Below are 20,415 nucleotides of genomic sequence, written 5' to 3'. Positions count from 1 at the left end.
ACAGAAGTATAACCTACAACACATAAGAGACTAATCTGTAATTAAAATTCTCCATACCTGCGAAGTATCGCTCATGTGCTTGATACGCATGTTGAACAAAGCTGGGTCTTGCTGAAAGGCAAATAAAAATAACATTGTGACTAAAGTAATACCCAAGACATACAACAAAAATGATTTACCATAAATTCCAAAGAGAAAAATCGAAATTTGGACAACCATCAGAGTAATTGACGTTTAAATGTTAAAAAGCTTATTGTGGCAATAGAGCATTCAAAAAGAATCTAAAGTTTGGAAATAGAATTCAAACAACTAGACATAGGAGTTAAAACAATAGCCTATTGATACCTGTGAAGCGTTTCCATTCAAGTATGTGCAGTGAGTTACTCTATTCAAGTGTGAAGTCATTAATGAAGGGAGAGTTTAATTTAACAGTGTCAAAGTTAATAACTACAACAACATGAACAAGTGTATAAATGTGAACCTGGGAAAACCCATCTTAAGTATTTTTTTGTGTCTTGCTGTTTACATGAATTAATTTGACAATGGTATAAAACACACAAAAAACGAATACAACACGGTGTTTTTGGGCATGCTTGTTTAGGACAACTGCAACAGTTAAATGCAAATTATATAGATGGAGGAGATAGGTATTTGGGTTTTGCATATGTCCGACTGCTTTGTATTTTTATCTTAATTAACAAGCTAATAGAAAACCCATATTTTCATACACAGTTTTTAAACTCCTATTTAATAATTTCATTATGCAGTGTTCATTAAGCAAATTTAAGTGTGGTATTGTAATTAAATACATAGCAAGATTTGGTTGAAGGATTAGTTCACTTTAAAAAAAATAAATAAATAAATAAACCTTTTGCTGATAATTTACTCACCCCCATGTCATAATTAAGAAATTAAGGTTTTGATGAAAATGTTCCAGGATTTTTCTCCATATAGTCAAGCCAAGTCAAGTATATTTGTATAGCGCTTTCACAATACAGATTGTATCAAAGCAGCTTCTCATTATTAAATAATAACGACGTCCACTTTTGGTAATGCTGATCAATAGAATTATTGATTGATTAAATTAAATTGAATATTCCCAATATATTATATAACATAATGGACTTCAATGGGTAAACGACACCAGACGATGAATAAGGGTTTTATCTAGCTAAACCATCGGTCATTTAAAAGATAAATAAATAGAGTTTAAGTTTTATAAGCACAAATGCTCGGCTTGCTCTGTTCTGTAATGTGCGTTATTGCATATTACGTGACGTCACGAACGTGCTTCACAGAAAAGAGCAAGGCGAGCATTTGCTTATAAAACTTAAACTTTATTTATTTATTTTTTAAATGAGCGATGGTTTCACTAGATTAGTCATCGTCTGGTATCGTTTAAAGCCCTTTGAAGCTGCACTGAAACTGTCATTTGGACCTAGAACCGTTTGGACCCCATTGAAGTGCATTATATGGAGAAAATACTGGAATGATTTCATCAAAAAACGTAATTTCTTTTTCGACTGAAGAAAGAAAGACATGGACATCAACATGGGGATGAGTAAATTTAAAGTTTTTTTTAAAAGTGAACTACCCCTTTAAGACGACTTCAAAAGCGGTCTTGAAAAACAAGATGGTGCCAAAATAATGTGTGCCAGAATGCAGCACAGTCTAATAATCTGATCCTCAACGTTATCTGTGGTCTTTAATCCTTACCTGTAACACATCACCAGCATTTTTAGGTCCACGGGTTCGTCTACGAAGCAAAAATCAAGAGTTATAGAAGAAAAGTGTTTGACCATAAAAAAAATATACATATAATAAAAGTGTTGTATTGGTTACATGGATGATGCTTTTAAAGCTTAATAATTTTGACACTCAAATTATTTAAATCACTTAAATTAATAAGGTGTGATTTTCCCAAATTCCTAATCTGATGACCATACTATTAAACTACAGAGAAAGAAAACCCCATAGCTTTAGCCTAACACTGTTCTAATTATTCAAACTGTTCATTTTTATATTACTTTGTATTAATATTACTTTGCAATATGATTCCATCGTGATACATTTCTTAAATATTATGTAGATTATAAATAAAATAATATTAGGCTATAGCCATTTTGCACAGGCCCAAGTCCCTCCGCTATCGGCATTGGGTAATAATCTTGATACAATTTAACATTACATACCTTTTCCAGCGATGCAGTGTTGTTCGTGGAACGCATTTGTTCTCCGAGAGATACTTCTTGTACTTCATCTCATATCACTGTAGCAAAAGGTGACTGCGCGAACCGACGTAGATGGTCTTTGGAAGCTCGGGTTCAAATTCATCGAGTAATCATGGCAGAACAACACACCTGTTTGAACTGTAACTGTCACGGTGTGGGTTTTGTGTCTTGTTCCTTGTTCTTGTCTGTCATGTGATTCCCTGTTTGTCATGTGATCCTGCCATGTGTCTTGTCCCATGTTCAGCTGTTCCCCGTTATGTTGATTAGTCTTCCCAGGTGTTTCAGTTTAACCACGCCCCCTCGTTATCTTGTTTAGCTTGTGTTCCCTTGTATTTAAACCCTGTGTTTTAGTTCAGTCCTTGTGAGTTCTTGATGTTGTTATGTTTGCTATTCCTGTCTTCGTCTTCGTGTTCCTGTTCTGAGTTCTCTCGAGATTACTAGTTTGTTAAATAAAGTGCTTGCGATTGGATTCACTCTCTGCTTCCTTCCTGCCAGTACGTAACAGAAGAACTCACCAAAAATGAGTCCAGCAGCCAAAAGCAACCAGGCCCTAAGGAGATACCTGTCGTCTATGTCACAAGATGGCCAGCCCATAGTAAGGTATGTGAAGGATTTCTGGGTTTGCTGCCATTTAGCATCCCTAGACGACGCCCAGCTGATAGAGCTGTTCCGGAGTGGACTAGACGAGGACATCGCTCTTATGATGCCAGATGACTATACCGATTGGACGCTAGAACGGTATATCGACCTGGCCCTTTCCTTGAGCATTTCTTTGTTTGCTGTGGACATGAAGGAGAAGAAACTCCGTCAACCTGCAGTATCCCTTCAGTCTGGTCTTTACATCACTCCCATTATCAAGCCACCCACCAGATCGATCTATAGCCGTCCGGGTTTGGTGTCCAGCGTGGTCGATCCCGCGCTGAAGTCAGCACGGGTTGCCAAGAAGGCTATCCTGCTTGGGACTCGGTTCGTCCAGACCGTCCCGCCTACCGAGTCTTCGCTTCACGTCAGCCCTGTAGAGCCTCGCCTCGCCTCAGCAGAGCTTCCAGAGCCTCGCCACGTCTCAGCAGAGCTTCCAGAGACTAGCCACGTCCAGCCAGAGCTTCACGTCAGCCACGTCCAGCCAGAGCTTCACGTCAGCCACGTCCAGCCAGAGCTTCACGTCAGCCACGTCCAGCCAGAGCTTCACGTCAGCCACGTCCAGCCAGAGCTTCACGTCAGCCACGTCCAGCCAGAGCTTCACGTCAGCCACGTCCAGCCAGAGCCGAGGCCCTCTTCGCCGCTGGTCCTGCCCAGCGTTCAGTCCTCTTCGCCGCTGGTCCTGCCCAGCTCAAGACCCTCTTCGCCGCTGGTCCTGCCCAGCTCAAGACCCTCTTCGCCGCTGGTCCTGCCCAGCGCTCAGTCTTCTTCGCCGCTGGTCCCGCCCAGCGCTCAGTCCTCTTCGTCGCTGGTCCCGTCCAGCCCAGAACCCTCACCGCTGGTCCCGTCCAGCCCAGCGCCCTCTCGCTCTCGGAGACGGAGGAGGAAGAGGACTTCCCGCGTCCCGCAATGCCTGGAAGTCCTTCCTGTACTTCCTGTCAGCCCAGAGTCCTCGCCGCTGGTCACGTCTGCCGATCCAGAGACTGTTCAAGTCACGTCTGCCGATCCAGAGACTGTTCAAGTCACGTCTGCCGATCCAGAGACTGTTCAAGTCACGTCTGCCGATCCAGAGACTGTTCAAGTCACGTCTGCCGATCCAGAGACTGTTCAAGTCACGTCTGCCGATCCAGAGACTGTTCAAGTCACGTCTGCCGATCCAGAGACTGTTCAAGTCACGTCTGCCGATCCAGAGACTGTTCAAGTCACGTCTGCCGATCCAGAGACTGTTCAAGTCACGTCTGCCGATCCAGAGACTGTTCAAGTCACGTCTGCCGATCCAGAGACTGTTCAAGTCACGTCTGCCGATCCAGAGACTGTTCAAGTCACGTCTGCCGATCCAGAGACTGTTCAAGTCACGTCTGCCGATCCAGAGACTGTTCAAGTCACGTCTGCCGATCCAGAGACTGTTCAAGTCACGTCTGCCGATCCAGAGACTGTTCAAGTCACGTCTGCCGATCCAGAGACTGTTCACCTCAATACCTCCGAGCCAGTGTCTACGGACAAGATGGCCGCTTCTGAACCAGTGTCTACGGACAAGATGGCCGCCTCCGAGCCAGAGTCTGTTCCTGTTCCCGAGCCATTGTGTGTGTTGTCTGTTCCCGAGCCAGTGTGTGTGTTGTTTGTTCCCGAGCCAGTGTGTGTGTGTTGTTTGTTCCCGAGCCAGTGTGTGTGTTGTCTGTTCCTGAACCCGAGCCAGTGTGTGTGTTGTCTGTTCCTGAGCCCGAGCCAGTGTGTGTGTCTGTTGTTCCTGAGCCCGAGCCAGGGTGTGTGTCTGCTGTTCCTGAGCCGGTGTCTGCTGTTCCTGCGCCTGAGTCACCGCCGTGGCCGCCCGAGGGGTCTTCACCGCCGTGGCCGCCCGAGGGGTCTTCACCGCCGTGGCCGCCCGAGGGGTCTTCACCGCCCTGGCCGCCCGAGGGGTCTTCACCGCCCTGGCCGCCCGAAGGGTCTTCACCGCCCTGGCCGCCCGAAGGGCCTGCTCCACCCTGGTCGCCTGCGCTGCCTGCTCCGCCCTGGTCGCCTGCGCTGCCTGCCCCGCCCTGGTCGTCTGCAGTTCCTGCTCCGCCCTGGTTGCCCACGCTTCTCGACCCAGGTCGGCCATTGCAATGCCCTGGTCCTATTACCCTGCACGGACCTGGCCCTCCGTCCCTCCCCCAAGACCGCCTCCGCTTCACCACCCTCCTGAACTATTGTTTTTTGTTTTTTATGGGCGTCGGGAGCCGCCCATAGGGGAGGGGCTATGTCACGGTGTGGGTTTTGTGTCTTGTTCCTTGTTCTTGTCTGTCATGTGATTCCCTGTTTGTCATGTGATCCTGCCATGTGTCTTGTCCCATGTTCAGCTGTTCCCCGTTATGTTGATTAGTCTTCCCAGGTGTTTCAGTTTAACCACGCCCCCTCGTTATCTTGTTTAGCTTGTGTTCCCTTGTATTTAAACCCTGTGTTTTAGTTCAGTCCTTGTGAGTTCTTGATGTTGTTATGTTTGCTATTCCTGTCTTCGTCTTCGTGTTCCTGTTCTGAGTTCTCTCGAGATTACTAGTTTGTTAAATAAAGTGCTTGCGATTGGATTCACTCTCTGCTTCCTTCCTGCCAGTACGTAACAGTAACGCTCAAGCGCTGCGGGAAATCAAAGTACCGCGATTGCAGACTGACTCTCGTGATACTTTCTTGACATAAGTCGATTGGTTTGCGCGCCTCTGGGGTTGCGTAACAACGCGAGAACTCGAATTGACTCGAAGTTCTAATTCACTTAATTACAATTTAGTCATCAAATTTTTTTCTTTAAGACTGTTCATAAATGTTTCAAGTCAACATAAGGGCTATGTTTATGCAACCAGCCCCTGGAATAACAACCCATACGCCAGAAGTGTTTTGTTGTTTGTTTTAAATTAGCATTAATATTTGACGCCCATCCAGACTAGATTGTTTTTTTTTCAAGATTTATTCTTATACCAAAGAAATAAAATACGACAGTACAATAATACATTTCAGCATATACAAATACTTAAGTAGGCTACATATAAGTACAAATACATATAACTAAAGTACAAGGAGCATTGTGTTGAAATTACATTATTAGGAAAAGCATTGTATTGGTATGATTATATTTGCAACCTTTTAATTTTGGGGAAAACATTAGCCTCAAACCTTAGGTTTAATACATGTTTACATTGCATTACATTGTTCGTTTGGCTTTTAGATAACATTGCATATCTCTCTCTCTCTCTCTCTCTCTCTCTCTCTCTCTCTCTCTCTCTCTCTCTACTGCATGACATAGGCTACTTCTAACTTGACATGTAAATAAGTCTTTGAGTCATATAGAGGTTTATGGTTTACAACCCCATAATATCTGGAAGTAAAACTATGCAGTGGACCTTTACAAATCACTTTCTTTTTTGTAATACAGTACTTTCAAAATGTCTACAATTACTATCCAGACACAACCCCAGACTGCTGATCAGCTTCTATTCCGCTGCACAATACAAAAAACGTCAAAACTTATTGCTGTGTGGTATTCTGGCTGCACTGCTCCAGACAAAATAGAGGGGTCTGAAGATGAAAGTATTGACGGCACCCCTGTCAAATCTGTGTGACATCTATTCAGACGTCTTCTCACATGGACCACAAACATCCAGCACTCACATCCTGGAAACCCCTTTGCACCCTCTGCTCAGGTAGACCCCAGAAACACAGACTAATAGGTTACGGAACAGCTTTCCCCTCAGAGCTGTGGACAGGCTGCAGAAGCCATATAGCTACATCAATCCAGCTTACCTCATATTACACATGTACACACATACATACACGTATGCCCAAACGGTCACTGTGATTTTGCCAAGTAAGACATGTCAGCATCCCTGTCCCAAAATGTAGTCTTTACCCAATCCCTTACCCTAAACCTAACCCCATAACTTTTCCCTAAAATCAGAGGGTAATGATAAATAAAACTGATGTTAAGTACCTTACCCGGGTGATAGCTACTTGGTGAAATCACATTCACCTTGCAGAAACACACACATAATATATTACATGTATGTAGATAATGCTGTAAACAGAGGGTTTATGTAATAGCAGTCTGAGCAATAATGATTTTTAATCTATTGTAATGCATTGTAAAGTATTTGTTATGTGCTTCACATTGGATTGCTTACACATAATTTGTTGTAAACATATGCAATGAAAAAAGACCTAACCTAACTTTAAATAATTTTCATCAAATTACTTATTGCATAACGTTAGGGTTCAAATATTTTTTAGTTTTAGTTTTGTTATTTTACATTACTGTGGCCTAAACCAAGACTTACATAATGAATATGCTTAGCTGATTTTTGAAAAAACAAAAAATAAAAACAAAAACAGAATAGTAGAAACACTTTTCAGCATGTATTTCAGGCCATGCATTTAGCATACGTTTCACCCCAATACGTTACGTCATTGCCTAATGCCCTATATTACCCGCGCCAAAATTCAAACGCAGTCAAAAGACCGCCAAAGCGCATTCAGGAATCAGGAGGATATAGACCAACGGCTGAAGAATGTTCGCCCTTGTTGAATGGAAAGATGAAACAGAAACGGAAAGTTGGAGCATTGTTCCAACGTCACATATACAAAAATTCAACTTAAACGATTTCTTAGACGGACTTGATGAAAGTTCTGTATATTTAATTGAGTGGAGAGGTGGACTGAAAAAAAAACCTAAATGCGGATGGCCTTTGTACGAGGCAACGGTGCATAAAGTTGCAGGTAAGTTAATTTCTGACCTTTTATTATAATGCACACATTGCTATTGCACAGATAATACATAATTTAAGTGACCACTGAACTTAATGAGCTATAAGCTAAGTTACAGATCGAACGACGAAGCTAGTACATAATTGAGCAGATTCACCGTGTTTAAATGTAGGTTTTTTTATTAGTAGTAAGTTATTTATTTTTTAATAACTTACATCATGTACGTTACTATTAATAGCCTACTACTTTATTGTGAGCATGCATTTTAATGTTCATGTTTAACGTTAAGAGCTAACGTCGTAATTATTACAGTGTATCATTTTAATATCTTTAAATGTTTTTTATGTGAGAATGATATCTTAAAAAAGTAAGATTTCAGCTGTCAGACACATTTAGTGGGGAAAAAATACAATATTTGTCTTTAGAGTATAGAACTAAAACTATAATAATTAAGTAAAGTTAAATATATTTCAAATGGATGCCAATATAAACTTGCAGGATATTAAATCCCTGTCAGAATGTGTGCTAATATTTTTAACACTGTCCCATTATGAAAAAATTGTGGGTTTCTACATGTGGGTCAGCCTATGTTGTTGTTATTGCCATAGCCCTTGTATCTTTTGTTTTAGATTCTACAATTTGTATTCCCCCTTTTTCCCCACAGAGAGACAGTCCACCTTAGAAAAAGTGCAACACCAGAGGACACAACACCAGTCCACTTCAAAACCTCTGAAAAAACGAAAATTTAAGCCAAACCCTAAGTTTCTTCAAGAGGAAACCAGTAAAGATGGACCATCTAGCCCCAAAAAGGTAACAAGATATATATATATATATATATATATATATATATATATATATATATATTTTTTTTTTTTTTTTTTTTACTGAGACCCAAAACTAGCATCTGCATTGCAAATGTAAAAAAAGTGTCTGCCCACTATAAAGTTGTACTCATAACTAGGGCTGGGTATCGATTCAGATGTTCAATTTCGATTCGCAAGCTCTCAATTCGATTCGATTCCATTTTCGATTTCGATTCTCGATTTGACTATAATGAATATAGATGTAGGCAAATACAAATCCTATATTTATTTTTTTTAAAAGAACAGTGGACATAAGTTTACTAATGGTTAATTAATACAAAGAAATTAAGAGCCACAAACCTGTATATAAAACTCTTTTTATTTTAGGTACACTACCGGTATACACTAAATGCATACAATAAATAGACAGGATTTGATACAAGATGCAAAATTGATGCTGAAAATTGGACAAATTAGAGAATTTTCTATTAAATTGATCTCATCTAAATGTTTGTTTTTACAATGAGGTATTTTTTTTGTTAAGAGTTTATGCACATGGACGCTTGATTTCAATATTTGAATTACTTTGAAAATATTACAAATAAATACAATAGAATAAAGACACAAATAAATAGACATAAAAATAAAAAAGTTTTTTGATCAGAAATACTACAGAAACTGAATAAAGTAATCCAATGTAAAATAACCCAGGATAGTCTTTTACTCCTTACTGAATTTAATACATAGGCTATTAATTATGATTGCGTACAATTAATGCTATATTATGTTGTTATGACAACAAAATTAATGAAAGACACTAATGGCTGCGTTCACTTTAAGAACTATAGTGCACAAATCCATTAGTTTCATTATGCTGTCTGTCACACGCGTTTTATGTTTATTTAAGACATAACCGACGGTATCTTTATGATAATCTTTACGAGGTTACTCACCAAGACCAGAGTTTTGACATCATTTTGCGTGTTTTTAACTGTTAAAGCGATATCATCCACCAAAAATAACTTCTGTTACTGGCGAGCTGTTTGTGAGGCGGATTTAGGCTGTAGTACTATGTACTATCTACTGTATTATGTGCACGCAGTGAAAAGCATCTCTGAGAGGGCGCGAGCACGGGATAGTTTAACATTGATTGAATGTTTAAACTGGTAAAGCTTAAAAAGACGTGAAAATTATAAATGTTAGTTACGATGCAATGCTGGCCCGATTGTGCAAGTGAATATTCCGTCATGTCCCCACTCCTAAAAGCGAGTGTGTTTCGACGCCTGCAGCGCTCCCTTGTGCAGAGAGAGAAGACGCAGCACCGCGAGCACTGAATATGAAAAAAATCGATTCATGGCCGTTGAGAATCGATTTTGGATCGACCACATTTTAAAAAACGATTAATCGAAAAATCTTTTTTTGCCCAGCACTACTTATAACTTTGCAAATGAATCACTACATTTAGAAATTAATTACTGAAAATGAATCATTCAAAGTTAGGAGTACCTAATACTCAAATGTTCCCTAGATCTTGACAGGATTAGTCATTTTTTACACCCAAGTACAAGCAGTCTGTCAGAGTTGTTTATGTTGCTCTGCCTGTTTTTATTTATGGTAAAGCTTACATACTTGTATAAAAAAGACTTTCTGTATTTGTACAGCATTAATACAAGTATTTAATTTCCAAATGTAGTTATTCATTTGCAAAGTTATAAGTAATAATGATTTTGAATAATTATACAGCTTGACATTGCCCCGAACTGTAGTACGTACTCTGCCCTTGTTAAAGGAGAACTCCGGCACAAAATGAACCTGGGGTGTAATAACACATTGGTACCGAGTCGACTGTTCTCTGGGATCTGTTTTCATGATAATCAAATGTAAAGAGTTGTATCTCTAAAAACTGTTTAGCTTAAAACGCTAGTATATGGAGGCATATAATAAGTAAAAGTAAATCACTAGTTAATACCACTAACAAGGCTCAAAATAGCCCCACACTAACACAGTAGCTTAATGAGGGTCTCTACATACAAACCGAAGCACTGAGACCTTTGTAAGTGTATAGACAGTTTAATAATAATATACTTTATAAAGACAGTACCATCGCGGAGCCATCTTTGGGAAACAGCCTCGACCAGCTTCACTATACTACTGTGTTAGTGTGGGGCTATTTTGAGCCTAGTTAGTGGTATTAACTAGCGATTTACTTATTATATGCCCCATATACTAGCGTTATAAGTTAACTGTTTTTAGAGATAAAACTCTTTACACTCGATAATCAATAATGTTATAGAAAGTATGCGATGCAAAGCTACATTTAATCAGGCCCCCTAAAAACTTTTTTGTTAAAGCAATGTTTTATTTTGTAATATAACACTAATATTAATGCATGTTTGTCCTCTCCCCACAGATTGAAATTCACCCGGGCTCAGGAGTTTATGTACCAAAAAATGTATTGTGGTCAGCTAGCCATGCAAACAGCCCCACTACCATGGCACGGATGCTTCTCCTTGGAATTTTTGATATTGATACACTTCTTAAGAGCAATCTCAGAGGTAGTTAATGGGACATAGTGTCTTCAAGTGTCTGTATAATTATTATAATTTTTTGATAATTCTGTAGATTGAACATCATATCTGAAGTCTTTGGGTAAGGGGTTAAAGTAAACAAAAAAAAAACTGCTCTATTATAGTAATTCTTGCATATTTACAGACATATGTACACTCATTCACATTTACATTGAAATATGATGCTTTATAAATATAAAATTTGACTATTTACATTATCCCCATTTTACTGAAGCAGAATGAAAAATGTGATGTATGGTTGAGTAGTTAGATAGGAGTGGAGTTAATTCAGATTTCGTTCTAATCTCTATTATGTTGCTCTTTCTTAGGTGGCAAGTCCAAAAATGCAAGCCCTGGGGAATCAAAAGAGCCATTGGACAGAATAAAAATTGATGCAATAATGAGTATGTATATTACTTGGTGAATTGGGCTTGAATTGTTTAAAACCAAATGTGTCAGTATAACCATCAGAATTGATCAGTTTCAGCTTGGTGTTTCAGTGTGATGACACTTACACTGGGTTCTGAATAATGCTTGAATTTCAGGAACATTAAGTTTGTTATCTACCAAACAATGTGCAGGTGAAACTTATAAAAATTAAAATATTGTGCAAAAGTTATAATTTTGATGATTATGGCTCACAGCTTATGAAAACCCCAAATTCAAAATCTCAGAAAATTAGAATATTACATGAAATCAATAAAAAAAAAGGATTTTAAATACAGAAATGTCGTCCCTCTGAAGATATAATCATGCATATGTATATAGTTATATATACTAAATATATTAGTTTCACCTTTTAATTTGAATTACTGAAATACATTAAGTTTTGCATGATTTTAAAATTTTTCGCGTTTCACCTGTATGTCCTGTGTTAATTTAGTGTTTGAGGTGATTATAATTTGCCTGTCTTTAGATAAATGTTATAAAACTAAAATGCTTTTCATTGTCTTTTATACAGATGCAGTGATCCAGAAATTTCCTGGAACCACCAGGGGCCAACTAGGGGTGGCTATCAATCAGAAGGTCACTGAGCTGCGGACATCCAAGAAGACCCAAACTTAAATAAATAACAGTCTGTATCGTACCTGTTGGTGGATATTCTTGTTCTTGTCTTGTTTTATGTTTTGGAGAAATATTGATAAAGTTGTGTGTTGAGTGTTCAGAAGTTTTCAAATTTTGCACAGCTTAATTTTTATTTTTGAATTAAAACTGTTTTTGAATAAAATTGTAATGTTTGAGCTGTTTTACTGTATTACTTATTTTTTGCTAACTGCACCATTTAACATTTAAGGCTAGGCATGTCATGTTCATTACAAGTGTGTAAGTACAAGTACACGTCCATAACCTATATTTAAAAATAATGTATGAAGTTAATGAAAGCAATTTTTTTTTACATTTGTTTAGTTTACATCATGCATTAAAATATTTTGCAATTAATATAGATAATATAAGAACATAACATATATTCAAAATATATGTGCTCACACAATGTTTTTATATATGCCATTTATATATTCCACATACATGTATCAAAAATATATTATATATATATATTTCAAATTATATGAAAAATATATACTAAGACTATATAAAAACATATGAGGGGCATATATATATGTCACATATATGTAAGCAATATGCTATGCATATATGTGTAGTTTGTATATTGAACATACATACAAAGAAATATATGTCATGTATATTGATAATTATATATGTGACATATATATATAGATACTATTATACATACATAAAATATATGGGCTAGTTTTATATGTCAATATATGAAATTGTTCCATTTTCGAATACGTTTTATATATGGGCAGATATATATGTACATATATGTTTTCACTGTCTATGTGCATATATTTAATATATGCATATTTCATATATGTACATATATTACATTTCCGTATGGGAAAACATCAGCTTCTAGTTCTTTCATGGTCAACTTTTCAAGCTGTTTGTTTAATCAGATGCCTTTCAACACATTTTACATTTAGCAACTGTTAATTCAGTAGCCTACTGCTTCTGCTTATTTGTTCTTACATAAAAATAATTATTCTAGTTCTCAATAACGTTTCACATTTCTCAATCTCAATTTTAATTGTCAAGTTCTCAACCATAGTTTAATATTTGACTTAAGTTTTCTCTTGGAGTTTATCAATCTCCAATTAGGATTCACACTAATTTTGACAAGGCTTCTCTGCATCTTGTGCAGTTATTATAAATCATCTTTGAGATCTGTCTCTCTATATTACCTTTACATATTTTGCAACTCACATTTGTTGGAGTCACAAAAGGATTCACTTTAAGACTTCAATCTTTTGACCTTGTTTTTTTTTCTCTTATTTCTCAGACCAAAAATTGTCACTGTCGTCATTTAAACACTGATCTATTTTCAACCCCACATTATTATCAGAAATGTGTCACGTGTTAAATGGTCCTGCTGACCACAATCAAGACACTCTCTGTCATCTGGTTGGTTCGTGTGTCAGCCTCAACTACAGCATCAGACACCTTGCAGTTTGATCACTGTGAGTTTCCAAAGGGCTTCAACTTAACTGCACACCCTTGAAGCAGTGTGTGTCCCATTCAGGAATGTAAACAGACCCACTGATAAGCAGTTCTCTGTATTCCTTTGACCATCCACCAATGGCGGATTCAATCACAATAGCCAACTCATACTCTTCATCATTATTATTGGCAGAACATAATTTCATGAGCAGCACAGAGAATGCTCAAAATATTCGAATTTGTTTTCTGTCTTTACCTTACTAATTTGGTATTATCATCAACAACACTAATTACAAGTACTGTTGCTGTTATCCCAGCTTATCTTTTACAAAACATCATCTGCAAATCTCTTCAAAATGAGATCTTCAGAGCAGAGCTGTTTACAGCATTTGCTCTCTTCTGTCTCACTATTTATTTATTTATTTATTTTCCCGGACTGTTCAGTTACTCTTCATAAAGTGTAACAATTTGTACATCATTATTTTCATTACAACTGGTTTGAAGCCTTTTCCCTTCCATCACATGGTCAGTCTGCAGATTCAACTTAATATTATCATTATTGTCTCAGTCTTATCTCTACTGTTTCTCCAAAACAGATTATATTACTCAGTCCGTAAATTACACAGACAACCATTATAGCTACTTGCTTCAATACCCTTATTTTCTTAACATTAATAAAATAAAGCAGATATATCATCATTTCAATCATTATTTTATCAAAATCTAGAATTGTTCCCCATTCTGCCTAAAACATTCTTCATATCATGTTAATCCCTGTCAATCATACAATGCCTTATTTTATTCTAAAACTTTTCATATCATTTAAACAGTTAATTTGACTTCCATAAATTCTGTCAGACCATGTCTATTTTCATCACATATAGTTTTCTACTATATTTCTCCTTTCTTTTCCCTACATGCCAGTTCCTTCATTATCCTCTCCTTTCTTTTCTCAAACATGCCAGTTCCTTCATTATCTTCTCCTTTCTTTTCTCAAACATGCCAGTTCCTTCATTATCTAACCAGTACATGATTGTTTGCACAATCCCCACACACACATCAGATTTGTTTTTTCACTTCCCTCTTCCACCAAGTCTCACTTACAGTTCCCTCTATTTCATCCTAGTTCTACAGAAAACCGGTGTATCAAATTTGGCATGCTTACTCTGAGATTTTCCCATACTGGCTGTTTTCTGTTCCCTGTGGATTTCTCTTCAACGCGCGTTTTCTCTAATCTGTTTAGGCGTCCCCAACAGACCCGATTCTTTCTTTTAACCCAAATCGGTCGGGTTGCACTATTAGTGCCCTCCTAATTAAGGTTTACCAAAAACTGTTCTGGTTCCCCCTAATTAGCCTCAGTACCTAAAAACAATTTGCTCCGTCGTGGAACAACTAATTTTCAGGGTACCTATCTGTTTGAAATCTCTTGATCTGTTACAGTTCTCACTTAATCCCAGATTATTTATCTGCTTGAAATTTCTTGTTCTGTTACAGACCTCAATTAATCTCAGATCATTTTCCCTCGTATCTGTTTGAAATTTCTTGATCTATATAGATCTCAATTAATCTCAGATTACGTACCACAGAAACAGCCTTCAGCCAATATGGTTCAATTTCACTCTTCTCCCCAATTAAACTGAATTTAATTAACTTACCCAAAAGAAAATAAATTGAACTGTCTCTTACCAGAGATGCTTCTGTTGCCACCGGGTTCTTTCAATTGATTCCAGTGGAGTTTCTCCTGGCCCTGATAGCGGTCGGCCCCTCTCTCTGAAATTTACGAGGTAGAGCTGGAACTGCTCAGTCCAGGTGGCCAAACACCGTCCGCTCTCAGGTCCAGAAGGCACTTCCAAGGAATCCCACTCTGACACCAAAATTGTTGTGGCAAAAATTCATCTTAAACAAACATCACTGCGTAAGAGACACTCAGAGTCAAATTATATAAAATAGAAGTATTTATTCTTGCAAGAATAGGAGCAGTCTAATACACAGTTGTTACCCTGTGCAGAAGAGTGACACACCCCCAGACAGACTGAACTAGCTTTTATCTTAGTTTCAAGGCCTTCTTCCCCCCAGAGCCTTCCTCCCAGTAGTTTTCCATAGACGTCACTAGTTGGCCCACTAAGCTCCCCTGCACCAAATGGCCTTCTGACATCTAGGTCAGAGGTCCTTGTTCGTCTGTTCTCTGGAGTGTCTCCCCCTTCTGCCTCCCCAGGTACATAAACAGAATCTTCTCTCACTACAAGTGAGAGACACACATGTGACATTATTTGAATCATCTATATTTTACTAAAGATCAATGAATATCATTAAAATTGCCACCACAGCCTCTTTTTGTGGAGCGGTACGTTTTGTTGTTGAGTTCTTGCTGATCTACACTGGCCTCGGGCAGCGACGCTACAAGGCACCAAGCCAAACGACATGCCCCTTTCAGCCAGCTGAAACATGTGTAACATGTAACATATGGAAATCTGATCATATTTGGAGAAGTTGTGGCCATTTGAAGGTAGGCACTTAAAAAAGCTCAAAGATGAGAAAACGACCTCTAAAGATTGTGCAGTTCTCACCTGTCTCTGCTGCTGGGAGTGACAATAGGGCTCATATACATCTCATTTAGATAAGCCATACCCCCTGTGAAGCTCCCCCCTGTGCTTTACAGCTTTTTTTGCACTTCGAATGAGTGCACTTCTGCCGCACTAGGCGAAAAACAATTTTGCTGCCCCTCTATTTGCAACGTACCAGCAACAACACACAAATACCAATATGCCATATAGCCTACATATAACGCAAAACCAGCAACAACACACAAAGACCAATATGCCATATACATATAATGCAAAACCAGCAACAACACACAAAGACCAATATGCCATATACATATAATGCAAAACCAGCAACAACACACAAAGAACAATAAGCCATAGGCCTACATGTAACGCAAATAGTGTGCAACGCTCGTGTGCCCAAAATGTCAACAATTTTAAAGTTTACGCAGGAGGCAAATGCATGCTGGCATTTTTCTTTAAGCAGTCATGACAGGAATTTTCCAAATAATCACATTTCACCTCCTCAAATTACTGTTGCAAATCTCTTTACACCACTTTCTTATGTGCGTATACACACACAAATGAAATGTCCGCAAGCACATTATATCATCAGCAGGTTCACCATCTTAAATAACGACTAAAGAGCAAATGAAGCTTAACTTACATTTCAGAAACGCGCACGGCAGGCCTTCATCGCAGCAAAGGTATTAACGGCATCCTCTATTTCGATTCTCTGTGCCAATTCATGTTCTATGGAGATTGTTGCCAGTCCATTAACTCTGTTCCCTGTTCACAAAACGTTCCCCATTCAAAGCAATTGGGACGTTCTGAATCTTCGAAGAAGGAAACGCAATGCATTGGAGGACACTCTTTTTTCTGCGCCAATACGATTCATTTTGCTGTGGGTTCCCACGCAGCACGCACACTTCCCCAGCAAGAGCCCGGATAGCTCAGTCGGTAGAGCATCAGACTTTTAATCTGAGGGTCCAGGGTTCAAGTCCCTGTTCGGGCGAACGAGCCTCTTTTTGTGGAGCGGTACGTTTTGTTGTTGAGTTCATGCTGATCTACCCTGGCCTTGGGCAGCGACGCTGCAAGGCACCAAGCCAAACGACATGCCCCTTTCAGACAGCTTCTAGTCGTGGCCGAGTGGTTAAGGCGATGGACTAGAAATCCATTGGGGTCTCCCCGCGCAGGTTCGAATCGTGCCGACTACGTTAACAGCATGCGCCTGCTTTAGTTTGTAACCTTCTGGAGGCCTAGCTTAAACTTTATAAAAGGAAAAAAAGTCACTGTTACAGGATTACCCTTGAAAAGAGTCATGTTGGTAAGAAACAGTTTTGTCTGCAAGCTAAAGATGACAAGGCCCCTTTGTATTCAGGGGCCTGAAAACGAAACGCTCCTATTTATTTCGGAAGAATCTTGCTTCAGAGAGAATATGGTGCGTGTATATTTTCTAATCGCTAGGTGTCAGTACACTCGCTGGCTGTTACCTAGAGTGCCGCGGGCTTGCTATTTGCTACAAACAACTGCGCCTTTGACACAAGTTTACAATAACGATAGGAGCGCGGCAAGTCAACAGCATTGAAGCGTGTGAAGAGGCTTTCCAGACAAGTAGCAGTGAGTTTTTGTTCTTTTTCCTAGCATTATTTTCCTTTAATTACTATTATCATCAGTCTACTAGGCTGCATTCCCACTAATTAGCAAATATATTTTGACATAGCAGACGTTTTGACGGCCATTCTGAATCTTCGAAGAAGGAAACGCAACGCATTGGAGGACACTCTTTTTTCTGCGCCAATACGATTCATTTTGCTGTGCGTTCCCACGCAGCACGCTCGCTTCTCGAGCAAGAGCCCGGATAGCTCAGTCGGTAGAGCATCAGACTTTTAATCTGAGGGTCCAGGGTTCAAGTCCCTGTTCAGGCGAACAAGCCTCATTTTGTGGAGCGGTACGTTTTGTTGTTGAGTTCTTGCTGATCTACACTGGCCTCGGGCAGCGACGCTGCAAGGCACCAATCCACAAACGACGTGCCCCTTTCAGCCAGCCTGTAGTCGTGGCCGAGTGGTTAAGGCGATGGACTAGAAATCCATTGGGGTCTCCCCGCACAGGTTCGAATCCTGCCGACTACGTTGACAGCATGAGCCTGCTTTAGTTTGTAACCTTCTGGAGGCCTAGCTTAAACTTTATAAAAGGAAAAAAAGTCACTGTTACAGTATTACCCTTGAATAGAGTCATGTTGGTAAGAAACAGTTTTGTCTGCAAGCTAAAGATGACAAGGCCCCTTTGTATTCAGGGACACGTCAGGTAGACCGGTAGCTCGCCGCGATTGTATAGTGGTTAGTACTCTGCGTTGTGGCCGCAGCAACCCCGGTTCGAATCCGGGTCACGGCAAGATTTTCTGGGTGCCATTGAAATTGAGCTCCATGTCACCACCCCGTCCTTCAGACTTCTCTTTTTGTGCACGGCGCGTGCCCTTGATGTGCTCTGGATGTTCGAGTGAATTGAAACTGGGACCTTCTTTGAAAGCACGAGCTCTCAGGTTCGAACCCTTAGAGAAAAGACTGAAAACGAAACGCTCCTATTTATCACAGATCAAAGCTAGCACGAGCGCACCACCAGCGCGGCAGAACTGGGCCAACAAGAAGAAGAAAGTGTATCAGGGAAAGTGGAAATGTGGACTGTGCGAAAGCAACGAACATGACTTTGTCAGATGCACGAAGTGCAGAGTGTGCAAGGGCGATGGACACTGGGCGAAGGATTGTCCGGAGGCGCGGAAGGCGGATTGACTACAGAGGAACGGAGAACAGGAGAGGGGAGGGCGAGCGACAGGCATTCAACCGACTGCGAGAAAGGGAAGTGAAAATTTTTTAACACACACACACAACACGCACACATACACTGATGTACATAATGCTTCTTGCAACGAAGAAAATGCTAGCAAACCTTAATGTGTGAGTGATGAAAATTTGAATAACGCTGTTTCTGCTGAATGTCTGAGAATGTATAAAGGTTCAGGATTTTTAAGACTACCGAGATATCCACTGTTAGTTGACGGTACAATGATAGAGTTTCTCGTGGACTCGGGTGTAGCCCGGTCCACAATAAGGCCATATGACTTGCCATGCAAACCAAGATTTAACGATGTGGTGTTGGAAAGCACGTCAGCGTCAGGGCATGAAATTTCAGAAAATTTCACTGTGCCGTTACAATGCGAGACGGAGGGGGGCAAAGCATTGAAACATGAGTTTTTGTGCTCTGAAACCTGTCCGGCTCCATTGTTGGCAAGAGATTTAATGTGTGAATTAAATTTGAAACTCACTGCGGGCCCGATGGGTATTGTTATTGAGGAAGAACAGCATATGTGTTGTGCAAAATTTGAGCCACAATGGGCATACGAGTGGCAGGTAAAAGATTCTGATTGGGCAAAAATGATTTTGAACATGGCAAAAGATCGAACAGTATCAGATAACACAGAAAATATGATGCCTGACAAATTGCATTGCACGTCACATGTTGTCTTTGAGCGTGAACCTCAGTTTGAGGAAGAGTGGTTTAACGAGACAGAAGATGAGAAAATGAAGTTTGATAAAATGTTCTGGAATGAGAATGTGTGTGCGCTTTCAGCTTGCCTGTCAGAAAAACAAATGAAGTTGTATTTGATAACAGGAATGTCGGCGCCTCACTTATCAGTAACCAAGGGCACAGATTGGGCTGAAAAGGGAGACGGGGTGCAGAAGAGTGACAGTGTAGGGGCATTCATGCTGCCATGTGATTTTGAGGTTGATGTACACAGAGCTGTGACTGCTATTGTTCAGAGTGTAATGGAGAAGTATGATCACGGAGCTATTTCTGCCACAGATATTCATCCTATCCTGGCAGAAATACCTTCAGCATTGTGGGCGAAACACAAGTATGATGTTGGATTGATTAAAAATTGTGAACCAGTGGTAATCACCCCAAAGTCTGATTACAGGCCGTGTCAACCGCAATGTCCCCTGAAAAAGGAGGCATTGCGAGGGATCCGGCCAGTTTTTGAATCTCTCCTGAAAGAGAAAGTCATCATCCCGTGTCATGATTCTCCAGTACGAACACCCATTTTCCCAGTAAAAAAGGCAACAGCTAATCAGAATGACATGGTTCAGTGGCGTTTTGTGCAGGATTTAATTTCAGTTAATGAAGCTGTTATCGCGAGAGCGCCACGGGTCCCGAACCCGTACACGATTTTGTCACAGATTCCGCAAGATGCAACATACTTCACTGTGGTTGATTTTTTAGCGTCCCAGTGGCAAAAGAAAGTCAGTTCTGGTTTGCGTTTGATTTTGACAACAAACCGTATACTTTCACCCGTTTGTGCCAAGGTTTTTCTGAGTCCCCAACTATTTAT

General features: G+C 39.8%; 1 protein-coding gene and 4 non-coding genes across 5 annotated transcripts; all 5 read left to right on the top strand.

The window, feature by feature from the left end:
- The first annotated feature begins 7,363 nt into the window (after positions 1-7,363).
- LOC143710349 (uncharacterized) lies at positions 7,364-12,204 on the top strand. Its single transcript, XM_077201296.1, has 5 exons — positions 7,364-7,607; positions 8,260-8,405; positions 10,809-10,953; positions 11,295-11,369; positions 11,927-12,204. The coding sequence occupies exons 1-5, from the start codon at positions 7,400-7,402 to the stop codon at positions 12,028-12,030; spliced, it is 678 nt and encodes a 225-aa protein (XP_077057411.1). The 5' UTR covers positions 7,364-7,399; the 3' UTR covers positions 12,031-12,204.
- Positions 12,205-16,970: 4,766 nt separating this feature from the next.
- trnak-uuu (transfer RNA lysine (anticodon UUU)) lies at positions 16,971-17,043 on the top strand. Its single transcript has one exon. It is a non-coding gene; the product is annotated as a tRNA-Lys (tRNA).
- Positions 17,044-17,163: 120 nt separating this feature from the next.
- On the top strand, positions 17,164-17,245 carry trnas-aga (transfer RNA serine (anticodon AGA)). The gene has a single exon. It is a non-coding gene; the product is annotated as a tRNA-Ser (tRNA).
- Positions 17,246-17,883: 638 nt separating this feature from the next.
- On the top strand, positions 17,884-17,956 carry trnak-uuu (transfer RNA lysine (anticodon UUU)). Its single transcript has one exon. It is a non-coding gene; the product is annotated as a tRNA-Lys (tRNA).
- A 122-nt stretch (positions 17,957-18,078) lies between these two features.
- Positions 18,079-18,160, top strand: trnas-aga (transfer RNA serine (anticodon AGA)). The gene has a single exon. It is a non-coding gene; the product is annotated as a tRNA-Ser (tRNA).
- The last annotated feature ends 2,255 nt before the right edge of the window (positions 18,161-20,415 follow it).

Source organism: Siphateles boraxobius, unplaced genomic scaffold, assembly GCF_051911475.1.
Source record: "Siphateles boraxobius isolate OS27281-9 unplaced genomic scaffold, OSU_SipBor_1 465, whole genome shotgun sequence".
Taxonomy (NCBI): Eukaryota; Metazoa; Chordata; class Actinopteri; order Cypriniformes; family Leuciscidae; genus Siphateles; species Siphateles boraxobius.
The sequence above is the reverse complement of the archived record's forward strand: the minus strand, read 5'-3'. Positions and strand labels throughout refer to the sequence as shown.